The sequence below is a fragment of the Triturus cristatus genome, chromosome 3_2 (genome assembly GCF_964204655.1).
Source record: "Triturus cristatus chromosome 3_2, aTriCri1.1, whole genome shotgun sequence".
Lineage (NCBI taxonomy): Eukaryota > Metazoa > Chordata > Amphibia > Caudata > Salamandridae > Triturus > Triturus cristatus.
In genome coordinates this window covers 868,513,474-868,534,826 of record NC_140584.1, presented here as the reverse complement: position 1 = coordinate 868,534,826, position 21,353 = coordinate 868,513,474, and the positions used below count along the sequence as shown (strand labels likewise).

The 21,353-nt window shown below is 45.2% G+C and overlaps 1 protein-coding gene across 1 annotated transcript in view; it reads left to right on the top strand.

Annotated features, from left to right (window-relative positions):
* The window catches only part of ABHD15 (abhydrolase domain containing 15), an 88,440-nt gene extending 77,347 nt beyond the window's left edge, over positions 1 to 11,093 (top strand). The window contains exon 2 of the mRNA XM_085649208.1: positions 10,438 to 11,093. Within this exon, the coding sequence (XP_085505334.1) occupies positions 10,438 to 10,960 (523 nt within the window). The 3' untranslated portion in view covers positions 10,961 to 11,093. The remainder of the gene's footprint in view (positions 1 to 10,437) is intronic.
* The last annotated feature ends 10,260 nt before the right edge of the window (positions 11,094 to 21,353 follow it).

The following is a 21,353-nucleotide window of genomic DNA, read 5'->3' as shown; positions in this document are numbered from 1 at the left end:
TTCAACTATTGCAAAAAAAAAGTAAAAACAAACACATTTTATAACTCTTTACTAAATTATGTAAATATCTGCAAAATAATTCTAAAAAGTCATAATCCAAATTTTAAACAATTAAAAATATACATTTTTAGATACAATCTGTCAAATATATAATTTAATTTTAATGTTTGGGTGAGATTTCCTATTTTTTCATCCATGTGAACTTGGGAAAGTACATATGCTTTGTGTATGTGGAGGGGAGGAGTCAGGTTTTCAATTCTAACTCAGATCTACCAAACATTGGGAAAAGTGCATATATTTGGTGGGGGGCAGATTTAATATTCTATCCTCAGTCCTACAAACATTGGGGAAAGTGCACATATTTGGTGTTGGCAGATTTTCTCTTCTAACTCCTGTCATACAAATATTGGGAACGTGAATGTATCTGAAGACAAGACAGGTCAGCTGTACTATTCCAACATGAGTCCTACAAAGTTTTGGAATATATATACATATATATATATATATATATATATCCAGAAACTACTCCCACCAGCCTTGAAGATCCTTCAACTGCCAAAGAAGTAAGTACACGAGCCTGGGAATAGTGCCAATTTCATTTATTGCCCAGAGCGACGGCCATAACGTTTCGGCTCCGTGGAGCCTTGATCACATGACAGCGTTTAGCTCGTGATGTCGAAAATTTAAAGTGCTATTACTGGTCACATGGGGGAATCACATGGGTACACGTTCATAAACATAGAGGAAGGTGCAAATCACAGCTGGCAATAAATTTGAGATGTCGAGCAACGGATTTGCATGTTATTCATAGAATCATGTAAACATATACTTCAGTAAGTCGTATTTCGCAATACCGGCATGAATGCCCATACAGTCTGTAAAAATAATATATATATATATATGTATATATATATATATATATATATATAGACATCGACCCACGTGGTAAAGGAACTTTGCCTACTAGTCCCAGAAGTCGTAGCGTGATAACTCACCTGATAGCTATTTAATTTTCAAAATAAAGGGGATGTGCTAGTAGACTACGTGAGTCATTCTTTGCATATTCTGCCCATTATGAAGAGTGCCAAGCTCGAAACGCGTTGGCATTACAGAAAGGTGGTTTATGTCTGAGCCTGAGGCGTTGGATCTGTCAGCTGTTTACCGCCCTGTGAGTGCCTCTCAAGTGAAGGGTAACTTGTTGGTTAAAATTACGGTGGTCCTGCCTGGGCCACGAGAAGCACCGCCACGATACCTTTGTGAATCCGCGGCTGCCTATTTGGGTAGCATTTTACAGTGCAGGTTGGTGTTGCTATATGGCCAAGTGCAACTGTGCGGGACATTTTATTTTACCGGGATGAACTGTTTTTCTAAAGTGCATAGGGTGACAGCGACCCACGTGGGAAAGGAACTTTGCCTACTATTCCCAGAAGTCGTAGCGTGATAACTCACCTGAGAGCTATTTGATTTTCAAAATAACGGGGATGTGCTAGTAGACTAATTGAGTCATTCTTTATATATTCTGCCCATGATGAAGAGCGCCAAGCTCGAAACGTGTTGGCATTACAGAGAGGTGGTTTATGTCTGAGCCGGAGGTGTTGGATCTGTCAGCTGTTTACCGTCCTGCGAGTGCCTCTCAAGTGAAGGGTAACTTGTTGGTGAAATATATATATACACACACAACATTGTTTTGTTGCCTTATCCCAAGCCTCTTCATGACGGTGTTCCACGGTACGGTAGCGAGCCCCTTTTAAATCACCAAATGCGTGCAAAGTGGATTAGCGAACACAGCACATCGCGGCCCATATGCTAGTCAGCGTTTCCATAGTGTTCTTTTTTGCCTAGTTTGAGCATAGAGAGTTTCGGGATGATCCATCAAGCGGGGGCTGAGAGAAAAGAGGGGTTCCAAAACGAAAAATCCTCATGCATTTTTCAATGACTTCTCAAGGCAGGGCTACAGCAAAAACTGCTGAATGGTTAAATAATATTTGTATATCTGAACAGCTCAACTTACAAAAGGGACATGAGCGCGTTTCCCACTAATTTTGATGGTGTGTTCTTGATACAGAGGAATATGAGGACATCTCCAAACAAAGAAGCACCTACTTCACATAATTAAGAGGAAGCACCCTTATTTGGTGGAGATTCAACTCCTTGTCTGCTGTCTGTATGTAGGCACTCAAGGAATAATCACATTGCCAAAATTACATATACACAAGTTCTCTGTAGACATTACCTTATTGTCCTTTACCGAAGTGGTGTGTAGAATATGTACTAGATATTCAACCAACGAGGTAGCACTTACTAATTAACCAGTAGAAAGTACGACTGTTGGGTAGACATTTTGAGCAACTATGTGGACATTTCTTGGATAAATACACAGGCAATATTCCATTCTGGCCCTGATGCTCATTTCATAGGAATGAAACCTCAAAGAGAAGCGCCTACAAATATAAACACAGCAGGTGGCCTAGTTGAAGCTCCACTTCTGTAAAGGACAAATCATCCTAACATCCTCCGCTTGGCCAAGGCAAAGTAAGTGTAGTTTCTCTACAATTCCGTGTTGAAAAACAATCTGAAATCCTTGATGGAGGTGAATGCATCGTTGATTTATTGAAGAGCAATATCTTCTGTAGCGACTGTCCAAGATGAGTGGGTTCTTTCCTGTTGTCTGCTGGTCTTAGAGCAGAGTCCATGGTTTTCTCTTTTAATTGCTGTGGAGTATGCAAAGGTGCCAAATCACCTACAAGCTCCACCCGTTTGGCCCCGCTCCTTCCACATTAGTAGTATGGAATGGTTTTCCCACTATATTCTAGGATGATGGACAGCTCAACTTACCAAAGGGACCGAGCGCGTTGCCTAACGATTTTGATGGAGCGTTCTTGATGCAGAGGAATATGAGGGTATCTCCATCAAACAAAGAAGCACTTACTTCACACAATTAAGAGGAAGTACCCTTGTTTGGTGGAGATTCCACTCCTTGTCTGTAGTCTTGTAGGACGTCTCTATACGAGGATTAATTTTGTCACTGATTTCTGAATGCAGACGCTCGAGGTGTCATGTCTTTAGGCTAGTCCTGTCATGTTTGCCCCCTTTTTACATACATTGTCCCTTCCACAAGACATTAACGGTTCTAAACAGGCGAATTTTTACCTAGTAGCTTGCACCTGTCTCTTCGGCACCAGGCTCCTCGTATTCTCTCATTATTCCTGTACCTGACGTACATAAACATGTCCTAAGGCTTTGCACAATTATTCTGTATAAGGGTCACCACTTTTTTAATCCTTGGCCAACAGCACGCTATGCATGATCACATTTGTTTGGAAAAACATTAATGATTGTTTTCAAAACATTTATGATTGTTTTCAAAACATATTGATTCTAGAAGAAACCTGGAGTGACCACTTTAGCATATGAGACCCTTATTCCCCCCACAGATTAGAGGAAAATCCCTTCCAAGCTGACATGGGGTCCTGCATGCTGATGCGCAGCGGTCTGACATCTCTGCGGGATGTCATCCTCGAAGCAGAGACCGGGTCCTTCTTTCTCTACCACCAGGTGAGGGGGATGATTCTTCCCTAGGGGATTCTTGGAGATATATATATATATATATATATATATATACATACACATATACATGCTACACCTACATATCTAGGCTAGGTACATTTAGGCAAATTATATAGGGTGTGCATTATAGGAGTATGCAAATGCTATTGATTTATCTGAACTGTATATGTTCATCTTCTTAGCACTATGGTAGAAATGTATCTACTGTTTACCATATTAGTACTTGGGATTTCTTTCGTATGCTTCTGTCTCCTGATTGTCACAGCAAATATGTTTCACACAAGACTGACGCTGGACCAATCAATACTTATTGAAACGTCCTAACCACCATCCTGTGTTTTTTCTGAGCATAAGCAAGCACGAGTGACTGAGCGAAAAGTACTCTACTGTTTTCCACGATCCCTGAGGAAACAAGGCTGTCATGTTCAGTGGTTGCCCGAAACTACCTACACCACTGTAAGATACATAGGGGTGGTAGTGGCACTGTAAAGCTAGCTGACATATCCTGTGGTGGTGTCCGGGAGCGGTTTGGACACCAAGCCCTCAGTTTAGGTCATCTATAACGAGCAGGTCCTGGGGATTCCTAGGAACTACACGACAGAGGAACAATCAAATTGCCGAAATTACAAGTACACAAGGTCACTGGAGACATTACCTCATTTATGTAGCTGTAGTGTAGAATATGCATTAGACAAAACCAAGGCTAAAGTAACCTTATAGTTTGGTGTGATAAAAAGATCAGTTTTCGCTTTTCTTAAAACCTTCGTAATTCACTGAAAAAACTGATGACATCACCGATTACATCATCTAATGAGTGTGTTAGTTTGTTTTATAGTTCACATAGTGGCAGGTAACTATCATATTACTTTTCTGCATAATTGTGAACAACCTGTGTCTAGCTAGTGGGTTTAAGTGTTTACGAAACTCATATCCTCCTAATGCATCATAGGTGTGTAGAGGTATTGAACAGGTTATAAATCTTTATATTGAAGAGTAACTCTGTGGGCAAATGACAGTTGATGACTTGTGTCCAGTATGTTCCACACAAGTTTTTTGGTGCCACAGAAAAACTTTCCAACAGGATAAAGATTCTACATAGTAAATACTAAGTATTGAGCTATTAGACAGAATCGTCTCAACATGACAATTTTTACATCACATACTAATCTATGTACATATGCTTGTTTTGCTTTAGAAGTTGGGGTATCTGTAACGTTATCACTTCAACATGAAGGCTTCAGGTAGTATGATCTTTAACACCTTCAGACCTTGTTATTTTAAGCAAATAGTGTCTTTTGTTGAGTGTAGATTGTACTTAGTAGATATTTTTTACTACTCTGTGGTGTATTTTTCATGAGAGTTTCACTGTTTACAAACAGTGTGGTATAGAGTAAGCTCTCTCCATAGAGTAAACACTGTTTACAGTACCCATTCTTCTGGTCATATTAACTTCATTTTTCAATGTAGGTTCAGTGACTGTGAGGGGTTTCATGCAGATAAAAGCTGCCCATAGTAAAGCATTAATTTTTGTACAGACGCTGAGAATCTTGAAGAACCTGGCTTTCTCAAAACCGTTGTATACAAATTGAACACAGTGTGCAATAAGGGTTTCCCATATATCTGTATATGCTTGCTACACCTAACGGAGTTGTGTCTGTGATGGCATTAATTATGCTTAGGGCTCTCGGTTTTCTGTTTAAACGGATTTTTACATATAAATACAGACGGAAAACAATGTTTCCTTTGTCTGTATTTATATGTAAAAACGGAAAAATACTAGCAAATTTTGCCGGTGCTCGAATCCAGTTATCTCGCCACGCCCCCTGGGAGGTTGAAGGGGGAGGGCGGGAGCAAACAAACACCACACACCAGACATGCACTTCAGCATCCTCTGTGCCACCTCTGACATAAGGCCTGCACCACTACTACAGCTGAGCAACCCCCGTGCCACAGCTACACTAACAACATCCCCACCCGCTGTAACAACTACACCGTCAGTGCTGTCTGACCGGCTCGTTGTCTCACCTTCTGCGTGGCTGGCCCCGTGGCCCGATCAGCTCAGAGCTTTCTACCTCTCGGGCCCTCCTTAGTGCACATGTCTAACCTCCGGCTCTGAGGGCAGCCTGGCCTGTTCTTCATCTCTCGGGCCTGCCCAGCTCCTGCGATGTCTCGCTACTGGGCTGCCTGCACACCAGACTTGTCCTCTGGGCCTCGACTGGGCAAGGGGCCGACCACAGGTTCTGGGGGAGTGAGGGGGGCGTCTAGCGGGTTTCTCTCGGGCCCTATTCAGTCTGCTTCCTCCATCACTAGCGGCCATAATCGATGTTAGAGGCAGCGTAGGCTGGCCAGGATCAGTCGGATGACCGCTGGTGGTGCAGGCTCAGAGTCTGGTCTGTTCCGGCCTCTCGGTTGCATTGTGTGGGAATGCCACCCTCATGAAGTGGGTCGAAATGGAAAGAGCAAGAAGGTTCCCCAGTTCGTCAGAGCATGTCTATTTGATTTACAAAGGTAGTGTGCTATACATGGAGAACTTAGCTGAGGGGAAAAGGTGTTTGCATACGGTTTAGAAATGTTGGGATTTCGCCTTTTTACTGTACTCCCCAAGCGCACAACAAGCATTGGGTTCAAAGGGCTTCAGCCCACCCACCTTTGTGTGCGTCAGCCTGGCGGAGACAGGTTCCCAGGCTCACACACAGCCACACCCCAGTACTTCACAGGTCTTTGAAAGACAATTTACTTGTTAACGAGGCTTTGTTTTTTCTTTCACCCCTTCTTAGAGCCCCTGCATCTTCATTCTGCCAATTGCTGGAACAATCAGCACCACCCCCCCGAAATTTTGATTAGACCCTCCGGAAATTTTACTCTAGTTGCACCTCTGGCACTCCCCACGGGATACATTAATGTTTTGACTGCTGAGTTGATTTTAGAGGCATTGTCTATATTGGTATCGAAAGAAATTGGAAAGTAAAGATGTTAATAAAAGAGAACACTGGTACCATTATATATCAACGTTATACTAATTTTCTTGGGCACAGTATTTCCCGATTCTATCATTTTCATTGGCCTGGGTTGCTCGTGGTCAGCACCCTAGTTCCAGCCCACACAAAACCTTCTGCATGCCCATTCATCCCTGTGGCCTCTTACTTACCCTGCAGTCAAACAGAAATTTGAAATGTTGCCTTACTTTAATCTTTCATGGGTCCCCTGATAGAGCCAGATCCGTTCTGGAGTCTTGCTCTAAAGACCTTGAATATGTCTTTAAAAGAGTGCTTAACTACAGTTTTCATGTAATTTCTTTTTTAATATGGAACCAGCATGTGTTTCAGCTTTTTATGCCCTCTTTTGCCAGGTCATTAGAGCGCACAGGAACACTCCTTCAAATTCTAAATGTGTTTACATCGATTATTCTGGGATAGTGAGGTGTGTTTTCAATATTTTTGTAACACAGCAGCATTTATTTCTATATATAACTGAAAATAATCATGCATTGTCAATTTAAATAAATGTGGAAACATACTAGCTGTAGCGTCGTCTTTTGCTTGTTGCAAAAATAAATGTGGATAAATACAGAAAAAAATTCCCAAAAATAAATATGGATAGATACAGACAGAGATGGCAAAAATATAAATACCATAAAACCGGGAGCCCTAATTATGCTTCATATTATTCCAAGCTATTTCGTACTTACATTCTGCCCTGAAATGCCATACCAGTGTGTAGGGTAATGTGTACAAAAGAAGCTTGGTTGATGTCATCAGTGATGTCATTAATCATGTAATTTGAGGTGTCATCAGTGATGACAAATGATATCATAGTACATGTCATGAGTGATGTAATATGTGAGGTCAATCCATGACAAGGGCACAAGTTATTGTTAGCGCTGGCGAATTTCTGTGTTTTTCTGAGTTCAAAATATGAAAGTTGTCACTGACATATTCGCCTAACTATAATGTGACTTAAACCTTAGATTTTTCAGTGAATAACAGTGAGAGTGTGTATGCACTTTCCCAACTCCAGTCCCAGGAACATTGGCGAAAGTACTTATAATTATGGATGGAACATATTTACTATTCAACCACCTCAAGCCCTCAGACAATGGGGAAGTACATATATTTAATGGGGGTGGGGTATGACATATACTAGCATCACTCCAGCCCCACTAACATTAGGGAATGTCCATAGAATTAGAAGGGGGGGCAGATTTACTATTCTAACTCCAGTCCTACAAATACTGAAGAAAGTACATGTATGTGGAGGTTCAGATTTAATATTCTAACTCAAGTCCCACAAATATGGGGAAAATGTATACATTTGGAGCAGGCCGGGACAGAATTACTGCTCTATCTCCTGTACAACTATCATTAGGGAAAGTGCATATAATAAGGGGCTGTGGAATCAGATTTACTATTCTAACCCTATGCCTATAAACGTTGTAGCACATGCATATATTTGAGGGTGTCAGATTTGGTATTTTATCTCCAGTGCCATAAGCATTGGGGATAAGTGCATATAATGGGGGCAAGGGCAGATTTACTATTCTAACTCGATTCATACAAACATTTTGGATAGTGCATATTTTTTAGGCCATTTTTAGGGGAGGGGAGACAGATTTACTAATCTCCAGCTTTAGAAACATTAGGGAATGTGCATATCTGCTTAACAATCTTTCACGCTTTTGGGTAAGTAACAGGGCAGGTCCCAAAGTCCTAGTAGTGTAACTACTTTACTACTATTCAACTTCCAGTCTGATGTATTTCATGCTTATGAGTGTGCTCAGATGGCATGTATGTGGTGTAATAATTTTGTAGATGTCAACAAAAAGCTTTGTGATGTGTGGTCTACAAGTGTTGAGTGCTGTTGTATGTGATCCTTGTTGTCAGATGAGTTGCTGCATAGACTGTTAGTATTAGCGCTGTGATTGGTTAATAGGGCCTGGTATCCCATTTGTTCTACAGCTTAGGGTTAGGGTTCTGTTGGGCTAGGCTTCTATTGACCAATAGGGCAGTTTTAAGCACAGGGAATCAAGGTTAAGGGCTTAGAGGACAAAAGCAGTAGCCTGTTTGGGCTGGGCGGAGAGGACAAGGGCAGTTGCCTGTTTGGGTTGGGCCTAGGGCAAGAGATGCTGACCAATGTTCATATCCACCAAAATCCAAACACAATATCAGCAAAGGCATTCTACTCATGCACCACAAACCTCCTACATATTTCAATGTGTTTTGAACCACTACAAAACCGGACAAACCACACCTACAAACAATTTTACCCCAACAACAACACTATGATATCTGCATTCTCCCACAAAACACAACTCTGTCCCATACCACTAACACATCACCAACACTAAGCTCTATTATACATAACTTTGATGCCTCCAGACACATACTCCCTGTTCAAAGAAAACACCTGCTCTATCCTCTACTTGCTCCTAACAAATCCCCATTTTTATCAGGACAAAACATAGACTCAGCCTTCAATCACACAATCCACCAATACCCACCTCCTCTTTTTACCAATTACACACAACCATATAATCCTTACACACCAGTCCACCACACACATTACCTATTCCAGTGATCAAATCTAACACAAACGCTCCCAACTCTTGTCCATCCTCTTACACACCACATACTCTTTCCCACAACACTTCACCACCCCTGTACCATTCAAATACCACTCACCAGCAATACTGCACATACAAATCATTCGCAGAAAACCACTACATCAATATCTCCTCTCACTACTCCACAAAAACAAAACACACAAATCTCAATATATTATATTACTTACACATATATTCCCTTACTATGTAAACGTGTATCTATATATTTATTATTTTAGTCCTATTGTACAAGAAAAACAATTACTCTCTTGAAAGCTTTACTCTGTCCTACCATCACCCTAACCCTCTATCAATTTAACCTCCATCTTCACTCTCTCTTATCCCAAACCCTTTCTACTACTATGATTTACAAAAACACCTGTCCTAGACTCCTCCCTTCTCTACATCTCCTGGCTCACCCCAAACATCAGCTTACTACTATGATCTCCCAAACAAACCCACTCAATTCTCGCTCATGATATCTCTCCTTTGACTCATCCCAAACCTCATTTTTCTACTGATTCTTTCTCCCTAATCCCTTTCTATAGGCTCTTCGCTCCTCCATATCTCCTTTACACATCCTAGACCTTAACTTACTTTTATGATCTACCAATTAACACTTCTGTTTTTTCCCCGCTTCTATCCTTCCATGACTCTATTCAATCCAACTGAGACTCACATGTCCTCTGCTCGAATTAACTCGTACCTCCCTATACTAATACTATGCTCATATTTCCCTATAATAATCCACCACTAATCCTTTTGGGTTCCAGAGTAGCATCCTACCCGCCAAAGTGCGCTTTGATGCCTCGTCAGGGGTAGTAAGAGCTATATAAATACAATTACAATTATATAACTGGGTGGGTCAGAATTACTACCAACCAAAATTGGAGCAAGTGCATATAATTGGGCGGGGGGGAGTAAACTTAATATTGAAACTCTAGTTCCACTAACATTGGGGAAAGAGCATATGTTTGGACTAGGGGCTCAGATTTACTATGCTAACTCCAGTCGATCCAACACTGGGTAAAGTGCTTATGTTTAGTTTTGGGTCTAAATTTAGAAAATCCACCATAAGAAATTACATTATAGTGGTAGGGGATCATGGTAATGAAACTGATGACCATGAGCTTGTTGTAAACAATCTGTAACTTACCTGCAGATTTTGCAGACTTCATGCAGATATAAAAGGTTAAAGAAAAACAAAATACAAAGAAATATCTTCGTACCCGAGTCAGACATAATATTATTATGTTTTCTCCTACTCCTAGGTATGCTACAGCACTACACGAAGACGTGGACATGACAAAGCTTTTGAGATGTAAATCTCTACGAGAACTAGAGGAGCTGCTGTTCTGTCAAACCAAGAAAAATCCCATCAGCTGGGACACATACTGGGAGAGGAATGAGCCCTTGCGTGATGTCGATGAAGTAGCAGTTCCAGTTCTCTGCATCTGCAGTGCAGATGACCCTATTCGGGGATCACCTGAGAGTACTCTGCCAACAGAGCTTTTCAAATCCAACCCTTATCTCTTCCTTCTGTTGACAGAGCATGGAGGCCACTGTGGCTTCCTGAAAGATGCACCCCCAGCGTGGAGCCATGAGGTAACTCTGGAGTATTTCAGATCAGTGGCAGAATTTTTCCGTGCAGAGGAGCGAATGAGAGGGTTCTCATGGCGCAGGAGCTCCTTTGCACTTAACCGTCACAGGAAAGGTACCCTACAGAAACGTGACAGTGCCGCCTCTTTAGACATCCAAGACATGTTTAGTTGGAAGAGGTCTTACACCAGGTAACACGAAATGGAAAGTTCAGAGCAACCTCCTTGTTCCAGCTATTCCACTGTACTCTTACTACATACTTATTGCAGTGATGACAAACTTTATCTAGAGCATAGTCATTAGCATGTTAAACATCAAAAAAAGAACTAAAAAGGGAGACATTCTGTTTCCTTTATAATTTTCTTTTAAACATATGCTACCTCTCATCATCTGTCCAACTCAAGTGCTCTAGAGAGGTACCATTTTTCCAGTCAATAGCCTGGGAATTAAATTCCAGCTTATTTAAAACCAAAGAACAAGTGTGTCCAGAAACACCAATGAACAAATATCGCAAGAATGAAATAATGTTTACATTTATAAATCAGGAAATAAATCAGCTAGCAGACATCCTAGGATTCTTTTAACATCACAATGATGTATCTTACGAGCATCGCCTCCTCTCAATGGCGCTATTGGAATAGGGTCTTCTAAGTGACTGGGTTATGTAAAGGCACAAAATGGGCTAATGGTATGGGAAAAGATTTGAGTAAGTGACCCAAGCTACTTAAATTCTACTGTCCTTCTAGAACGCCTTGAAAATCTTGGCCTCACCCAGTATGTTACCCTACCCATCCCCACTGCGGGACTCTTTTTGAGTCCGATTTTCATCCTCAACCAGCAACATCACAGTCAGCAAGCCAGCAACTATGCCATGGACAGACTTCACCCTCGTCAGTCTCAGCATATCTATCTCACACCATCACAAACCTACCACCACTAGAATTACCCGCCGCAACTGAAAAAGCCAGAAGAGGAGCGGGCTTCTACCCTCTCTGAACACTAGCCTGAGCACACCAGTGACTTGCCAAAAGCCATCAAAAGCATCAACATCTACATCACCACAAGCACCGATGCCCCTGCTGCACTTAAGTGTAAATCAACAGCAAGCGTCTGACTGCAGGCCAGCTGGTATTCAGAGGAACTCAGGCTGACAAAACGCCACTGCAAACAACTGGAGTGCAAATGGAGAACAAGTTGAGACATCACAGATTAAGACATCCATAAATCAGCCCCAAGACACTACCAGGAACAGATACGGAACACAAAGCACACAGCTCTTGCAGATTGCATCGACACCAGCACTAACCGCAGTAAAGCAATCTTCACCATAATCAAAGATTTCACAGAGTCTCCTGACACCTTCAGCAACATCTTTCCTTCACAAGACCCTTGCAACAAACTCTCAGAATTCTTCTGTAACAAATTAACCTTTATAGACAGCAACTTCGACCCTAAACCAGACACCATTACTGCTGCAACTCAACCTCCAATCACGGCCCATGAACAAACCCTAACCTCTTGGCCTGCCATCACCACCTTCAAAATCGCTGCTACCACAAATACCATCCACTGAGGGACTCCATCTAACCCTTACACCTTCAGGTTTTCACCCAAGGTCAGTGAAACACTAACACTCATCCTCAGTGCCTCTATCGACTCAGCTACATTTCCAGACACCTGAAAACATGCCACCGTCATGCACCTACTTAAGAAATCATCTGTTGACCCAGGCACGCTCTCCTACTACAGAACCATCTACCTCCCACCATACCTTGGAAAATGTCTTAGAGAAACTAATCAACCAACGCCTAACTGACCACCTCAGCAACCACCAGCACCTCAACACCATGCAATCAGGATTCACAGTATCCACAGTAGAGTAACCACACTCATTGCTGTCACAGTTGACATCCACATGATCCTTGACAGAGGACACTCAGCAACCGACAAAGATAATGGTGGGACTCGCACAGCTTGAAAGTAATTGATGTAGATCCGAAAGTTTATGGGCTGTCGCGTGCTACTAAGGTGGCGCTGTGTGTTCCGTTACAGCGCTAAGTACTACAACGACTATTACAATGCGTCCCCAACTTGGGGGCGGACTCCTTAGTGCACAGCGTAAATGAGATTCAGTGGTCTAGTTCAATGTTCAAAGTTTCACTCGTGTAATCCATCAAGATCCAAATTAAAGTTTATTCAACATATTATCATCGAGGTTTATTCAACTTGCAAAAAGATTCTCCATATCTTCAAATATTCCAATGTATTAAATCGATGATGCCGTCCACATTATATATCCCCAATGCATTTCGGGCTATTACTGCAGCCCTTCCTCAGGGGGGAGCTCTACAAACTAAAGAAAAAATGCAATGCTGTCAGTGCTATACTACTGTGTATTGCGATTGTGCGTTGTTAACTTACAAAGTGAACAAAGTATCTTCATGTCAGTAGCCAAGGTGACAAACACTATCGCAGTCCATGGGTCTTAATAAAAATAAATCAAACATGGTGGTGAAATTGTGCAAGTTAAAAATGCAGCTAAACTGCGGGTCGCGCTATTAATGCAGGGGTTTAATCAACCGATATAAGCGTCACCTCGGTGGGCGGTATCTAAACACTCATGTGAACAGCAAGTCATAATTAATACCGTTCCCCATGCTATTAACGCTAATAAAAACTGAAGTGTCACTCACTCAATATGACGAGCTGTAAATCAACATCAACGACAATCTGTTAAAGTAAGCGTGTGTCAATACCGCTGTGATTCAATGGTGTCTCCAACATAATGTATTAAACAAAGTGCTCAGAGAGAGCTACTCACGGTGTGCACAATTCCGCGGGTTAGCGGGTCAGGTAGACGAGCTCCGGTTAAGCGAGCTCCGGTCTGTTCGCGTAGTTATGCCCGGAGTAGTTTAGTGTGATTAGTAAACGTGTGTGTTGAAACAGACAAAGGACTAAAGTGTCCAAGATGGAAGCGGCCATCTTGGGTAGGTAAAAGTCGCGCCGTGTGGTGTAAACTGCAATACGAGAGCTGTAAACTCAAGTCTGAGATGAAGGCATTAATAACAAACTAATTAAAGTGAATAAAAGTAGAAGAATGGTACACAGACTACTGCATGGAAAAAAATATAGCAATTGCTCACAATAATTAATGAAATATGGCTATGCAACATGTAGACATATCAAATACCACCATATTTTAGATACACAGTGCGTTATAAATAACATAGGAATTCCATGCGATCATTGAGTCCGTGCGGCTGCATGGTCGCTATATATCGGATCCAGAAGTTCTCCCGTTTCAATAAAGTATTCTTATTATTCCTGGTGGGTGCAACCTGTTCCAGTATCAAAAATCTTAGTTGGGCGACTGTATGGCCAGATTCAAGAAAGTGCGCTGCAACAGTGGATTTGGAATTTCTTGTCCGTATGTTACTTTTGTGCTCTAGAATCCTCACGCGAATTTTTCGCTTGGTATGTCCAATGTAACATTTGCCGCAAGGGCACTTCAACATGTAAATGACGTTGGCCGAATTACATGTCGCATTCACTCGCAATTTAATGGACTGCCCTTTCATAGGGTGGTGTGTGATGTTCCCTTGTATACAGTTGTGGCAATTGCTACAATTTTAGCAAGGTTTAAGCCCTTTGTAGGTATCCGAATGAGTTTCCGACGTTCGATGTTTCAACATTTCCTTGAGATTCCGTCCCCTGATATAAGCAAAGATAGGTTGTTGTTTGAATATTCCTAAAAAGTCAGGTTCCATACTCAATAGGGGCCAATGTTTGGATATGATTTTCCTATACTGATTACTTATGACAGAGTATTTCGAAACCACTACCATGCGTGAACTCGGTGTTTTGGGTTTGGTTTTCAACAACTTGGATCTGTTGATCCCTTCACAACGGGCAACCGCCTTGTCAAGGATGTCTTGTGGATAGCTACGTTGCTTAAATCTTTCCAACATGTTATTCATTTCCACTTTGCTTTGGGTCTCGCTGGAGACAATACGTTTCACCCGTAACAGCTGCGAGAATGGTAAGTTATTTTTTAACCCTAGACGATGGAAACTCTGATAGTGAAGTATTGAATTCCGATCCGTGGGTTTACGGAAAATCGTGGTCATTAAGTTCCCTGATTGTCTGTGGACTTCCACATCCAGGAAGTGTATTCGGTTGGCGTCAAAGTTCCAAGTGAACTGTATACGGTCATTAACCATATTCCAAGTTTTCAGGAAATCTGAGTGATTCTGTAGAGCCGGCCCATAATATGAAAATGTCATCTATAAATCTTAGATACAGTTTGCCATGTGCCAGCCAAGGAGGTTTATTAAGTATGTGTGTCTCCTCAAAACACTTCATAAATATGTTCGTGTACGACGGCGCCGCACAATTGCCCATGGCCGTCCCGCATAGTTGATGGTACCACTTATCATGTGTTGAAAAATAACTATGATATAACGTGAATATCATCAATTCCATCAACAAAATTTGTAGATACGCATCCAAGTCAGATGCTGCCAAAACTTCTTCCACTGCAGTGATACCCATGTCATGCGGTATAGATGTGTACAGTGAAGTCACATCAACTGTGCACAGTATTAGATCTTGCTCTTTCATGGATTCTGCAATTGTGTTCAGCTTCACCAAAAAGTCAGTGGTATCTTTCACATGTGAACCTGTTGCTAGTACAGAACTGCTGACATTGCGTATTCTCTTCGGTGGCGAATAGATCTAACCAAGGCTCTCCCCACTGCTGGAAGAGACCTTGCGCCACTTCGGAGTTCAGACGCCATTCGTGATCCATCATGCACCGGCGGCTGAGTTCGTCTGCTCTGGCGTTCAGAGAGCCCGCCAGATGTTGAACCACTAGGGTAACGCCCTGGTGTTCCAGCCATGTCCAGAGGCGCAGAGCCTCCTGACAAAGGGTCCACGACCCCACCCCGCCCTGTTTGTTGCAATACCACATGGCGGTGGTGTTGTCCGTGAACACCTGCACGACACTTCCCCTGACAGAGGGAAGGAAGGCTTTCAGTGCAAGTCGGATCGCTCTCAACTCCAACAAGTTGATGTGGCCTCTGATCTCCGCCTCTCCCATATGGCCACCCCATCCCAGGAGGGACGCATCCGTCACCACGACATGCTCCGGTTGGGGAAGGGAGAGGCTCTTGCCCTTGACCCAATCGCGGTCCGTGAGCCACCACTGCAACTGCTTCGCAGTGCCCTCCGAGATCAAGACATGGTCGGACAGGTTGCCGTGATGCTGGGCCCACTGAAACTTCAGGTCCCACTGCAGAGCCCGCATGCGCCGCCTGGCGTGATGCACTAGTAGGATGCAGGAGGCCATCAGCCCCAGAAGGCGCAACACTAGCCTGACCGAAACCCAGGATAGAGGCCGAAAGATGGGAATCAGGGCCTGAATATCCCGGACCCGCTGTTCCGGTGGATAGACCCGGAACTGCGCCGAATCGAGAACCGCTCCGATGAAGAGGAGCTTCTGAGAGGGACTCAGGTGTGACTTCGGCACGTTGATGGAAAACCCCAGAAAATGCAGGAGATCTGCCGTAGTCTGGAGGTGGGAGACGACTGCCTGGGGCGAGCCCGCCTTCAACAACCAGTCGTCGAGATAGGGGAAGACTGGAACCCCTGATCTGCGCAGATGAGCTGCGACCACTGCCATCACTTTCGTGAACACCCGAGGGGCACTGGTGAGGCCGAAGGGGAGCACGGTGAACTGAAAGTGCTCCTGGCCCACCGTGAACCCGCAGGTAACGCCGGTGGGCCGGCAGGACGGGGATGTGGAAACAAGCGTCCTGCAAGTCCAACGCTACCATCCAGTCTCCAGGGTCTAGGGCAGCTAGAACCTGAGCCAAAGTCAACATTTTGAACCGTTCCTTCCGAAGGAAGGCATTGACGTTCCGGAGGTCCAAGATAGGGCGTAGGCCCCCCTTGTCCTTCTTGGGAACCAGGAAGTAGTGGGAATAACAACCACAACCTACTTCTGGGCTCGGAACGCGCTCGACGGCCTCTTTGGCCAAGAGGGCCGAAACTTCCTCTCGCAGAAGATGCAAATGATCCTCCGAGATACGGTGGTGCTGCGGTGACATGGCTGGAGGGGTCGTCTCGAAGGGGAGGGAGTAGCCCCTTCGGACGATTTGCAGCATTCACCTGTCCGAAGTGATGGTACGCCAGTGGAGCAGGTGATGGCGAACTCTGCCGCCCACTGGCGAGGAATGGGCCGGAAAGCTGGGACTAGGAAGGCTTGGAGGCGGATGCTGCCGGGGTGGATGTGGGCTGACCGCGTCGTCCTCCAGAACCGCCTCGGCGGAAACCACGTCCGCGACCGCGCGCAGGTTGGTTCTGCGGCTGGTGGCTAGGCGGACGTGAGGAGGCACCCCTTCCTTGGCCACGAAAGGGGCGAAAGGTGGAAGTTTGCGACCGCGGGGCCGAGAGGCCCAAGGACTTGGCCGTAGCCCGGGAGTCCTTAAAGCGATTCAGCGCACTGTCCGCTTTCTCACCAAAAAGGCGAGTGCCATCAAAGGGCATGTCCATGAGAGTGCTCTGGACATCCCCCGAAAAGGACGTGGACCGCAGCCAGGCGTGACGTCTAAGTGCCACCGTGGTAGAAATTGCCCTACCCAGCGAGTCCGTAGTGTCAAGCCCACATCGGATTGCATGTCGTGCTGCATCCCTCCCATCGGCCAGACCCGGGGTAAGTCATGTCTGGGCCTCCTCCGGGCACAGGGGCAGCACGTCCTCCACCATATCCCACAGAGAGTGGGAATAACGTTCCATAAGACAGGCGGTGTTCAAGGACCGCAGACCCAAACTAAGGGAGGAGAACAGCTTTTTGCCAAACTGTTCCAGTCTCTTGGAATCCCGGTCCGGCGGAGCGGTCGGGAAGGAGGATTGGGAGGTAGAAGCCTGGATAACCAGGCTCCCGGGGGTGGGGTGTTGGGACAGAAAACTGGGGTCGCCCGGAGCAGGACGGTGGCGCCTGGCGACGTTCCTGTCCACAGGAGGAACTGTGGAGGGCTTGGACCAGGTGCCCTGCAGAACGTCAATGAGGGCCTCATTGAATTGCAGCAGAGGCTCAGTGGAGCTTGCTGCAGACTGAAGCACCTCAGTGAGGACGTTAGTCCTCACAGCCACGGCAGGCAGCTCGAGCCCAAGGGCTGCGGCCACCTTGCGCAGCACCACAGAGAAAGCAGCACCCTCCTCCGAAGCTACAGTCGGAGGAGAGATGAATCCAGTGTCTGGTGAGGTATCCAGACCACTGGCCTCCCCCAGTTCATCTGCCCAGTCCTGTGACAGCTGAGCCTGAACGGCCATAGGGTCATCGGACCCCTCCCAGTCGCCCCCGTCATCCGATTCCTGGTAAACAGGAGGAAGGAGCGGAGCCGGACGATAGACATAATGTGTCTCTAACAGCGCCGTACGCGGCGTCCATTGACGCTGCAACGGCGCCGGATCCGGAGCGGGGCTGAACTGGGGCTCGACGCCGAGCGGAGCCGGTGTCGGAGCGGAGGTGGAACCGGTGTCGACGCCGGCGGAGGAGGCGTGACGAGGTCGACCGGCGTCGGCGGGGACTCGGGGGTGAGTCCCTCGGGAACCTGCGGCATCGTGGCCGGAGCCGGCGCCGGGGCCGGAGCCGCCGGCATGCAAGGTTGCCCAGTCGGGTCCGCGGGGCCCGAAGGCGCGCCAGCGGGCGTCGACGCCGGAGCCAGGCTTCTCATGGCCGAGAGGAAGGCACTGACTTCCGCCGGCGTCGCGTCAATCCCAGGGACCGGCGGGTATGGGGACTTGCGCGGCGCCTGCGGCTCCGCTGGAGCCGCGGGGGTGGAACCACCCTGACCCTCGGCCGAGTCACGCGACCGGCGAGGGGAGTCCGAAGAGCGGTGTCGCCTCTTGGACTTCTTGGAGTGCTTCGACTTACCCGAAGACTTTGAGCCAGACGAGCGATGATGACATCGGCTGCGGCTCCGCGACCGATCCTTGGACCTCCTCCTGGACCGGGATCGAGAGGGGCGCGGAGCCGAGTGGCGAATCTCGAGGAGCTTACGGGACCGCTCCCGTCTAGCCTTCGAGGTCAGGGCCTTGCAGTCCGAACACGACTCCGCGTCGTGGTCGAGGCCCAAGCAGTAAAGGCACCGGCGGTAATGATCCGTAACCGACATCAAGCGGTTACAGTCAGCACAGGCTTTGAAACCAGGCATCCTACCGGCACCGGAGTCGAGACAAGATCAAAAAGGATCAAAAAACTTAGTCAAAAAAGACTAAAAGGGGTAGCTCTCCCGGATCTGCGCTTACTGGTGCGGAAAAAAGAAGAACTGACGTCAGAGCGCGAGGGCGGCGTCTAAGTACTCCGACGACGTCGTTCCGGCGCACGACGCCGAAGACGGACGCGGAGTCGCAGACGACGCCTAGCGACGCGCAAGGGGTATTGCTGACGAAAAATCTTCCGGATCCAGTCTGACGCCTGGGGATATTCTAAGGTGAGGAATCTAACTAACGTGTTTCTTTCAGATGACCGTATACAGTTCACTTGGAACTTTGATGCCAACCGAATACACTTCCTGGATGTGGAAGTCCACAGACAATCAGGGAACTTAATGACCACGATTTTCCGTAAACCCACGGATCGGAATTCAATACTTCACTATCAGAGTTTCCATCGTCTAGGGTTAAAAAATAACTTACCATTCTCGCAGCTGTTACGGGTGAAACGTATTGTCTCCAGCGAAACCCAAAGCAAAGTGGCTATGAATAACATGTTGGAAAGATTTAAGCAACGTAGCTATCCACAAGACATCCTTGACAAGGCGGTTGCCCGTTGTGAAGGGATCAACAGATCCAAGTTGTTGAAAACCAAACCCAAAACACCGAGTTCACGCATGGTAGTGGTTTCGAAATACTCTGTCATAAGTAATCAGTATAGGAAAATCATATCCAAACATTGGCCCCTATTGAGTATGGAACCTGACTTTTTAGGAATATTCAAACAACAACCTATCTTTGCTTATACCAGGGGACGGAATCTCAAGAAATGTTGACACATCGAACGTCGGAAACTCATTCGGATACCTACAAAGGGCTTAAACCTTGCTACAATTGTAGCAATTGCCACAACTGTATACAAGGGAACATCACACACCACCCTATGAAAGGGCAGTCCATTAAATTGCGAGTGAATGCGACATGTAATTCGGCCAACGTCATTTACATGTTGAAGTGCCCTTGCGGCAAATGTTACATTGGACATACTGAGAGAAAAATTTGTGTGCGAATTCTAGAGCACAAAAGTAACATACGGACAAGAAATTCCAAATCCACTGTTGCAGCGCACTTTCATGAATCTGGCCATACAGTCGCCCAACTAAGATTTTTGATACTTGGACAGGTTGCACCCACCAGGAATAATAAGAATACTTTATTGAAACGGGAGAACTTCTGGATCCGATATATGGCGACCATGCAGCCGCACGGACTCAATGATCGCATGGAATTCCTATGTTATTTATAACGCACTGTGTATCTCAAATATGGTGGTATTTGATATGTCTACATGTTGCATAGCCATATTTCATTAATTATTTTGAGCAATTGCTATATTTTTTTCCATGCAGTAGTCTGTGTACCATTCTTCTACTTTTATTCACTTTAATTAGTTTGTTATTAATGCCTTCACCTCAGACTTGAGTTTACGGCTCTTGTATTGCAGTTTACACCACACGGCGCGACTTTTACCTACCCAAGATGGCCGCTTCCATCTTGGACACTTTAGTCCTTTGTCTGTTTCAACACACACGTTTACTAATCACACTAAACTACTCCGGGCATAACTACGCGAACAGATCGGAGCTCGCTTAACCGGAGCTCGTCTACCTGACCCACTAACCCGCGGAATTGTGCACACTGTGAGTAGCTCTCTTTGAGCACTTTGTTTAATACATTATGTTGGAGACACCATTGAATCACAGCGGTATTGACACGCGCTTACTTTAACAGATTGTCGTTGATGTTGATTTACAGCTCGTCATATTGAGTGAGTGACACTTCAGTTTTTATTAGCGTTAATAGCATGGGGAACGGTATTAATTATGACTTACTGTTCACATGAGTGTTTAGATACCGCCCACCGAGGTGACGCTTATATCGGTTGATTAAACCCCTGCATTAATAGCGCGACCCGCAGTTTAGCTGCATTTTTAACTTGCACAATTTCACCACCACGTTGGATTTATTTTTATTAAGACCCATGGACTGCGATGGTGTTTGTCACCTGGGCAACTGACATGGAGATACTTTGTTCACTTTGTAAGTTAACAACGCACAATCGCAATACACAGTAGTATAGCATTGACAGCATTGCATTTTCTCTTTAATTTGTAGAGCTACCCCCTGAGGAAGGGCTGCAGTAATAGCCCGAAATGCATTGGGGATATATAATGTGGACGGCATCATCGATTTAATACATTGGAATATTTGAAGATATGGAGAATCTTTTTGCAAATTGAATAAACCTCGATGATAATATGTTGAATAAACTTTAATTTGGATCTTGATGGATTACACGAGTGAAACTTTG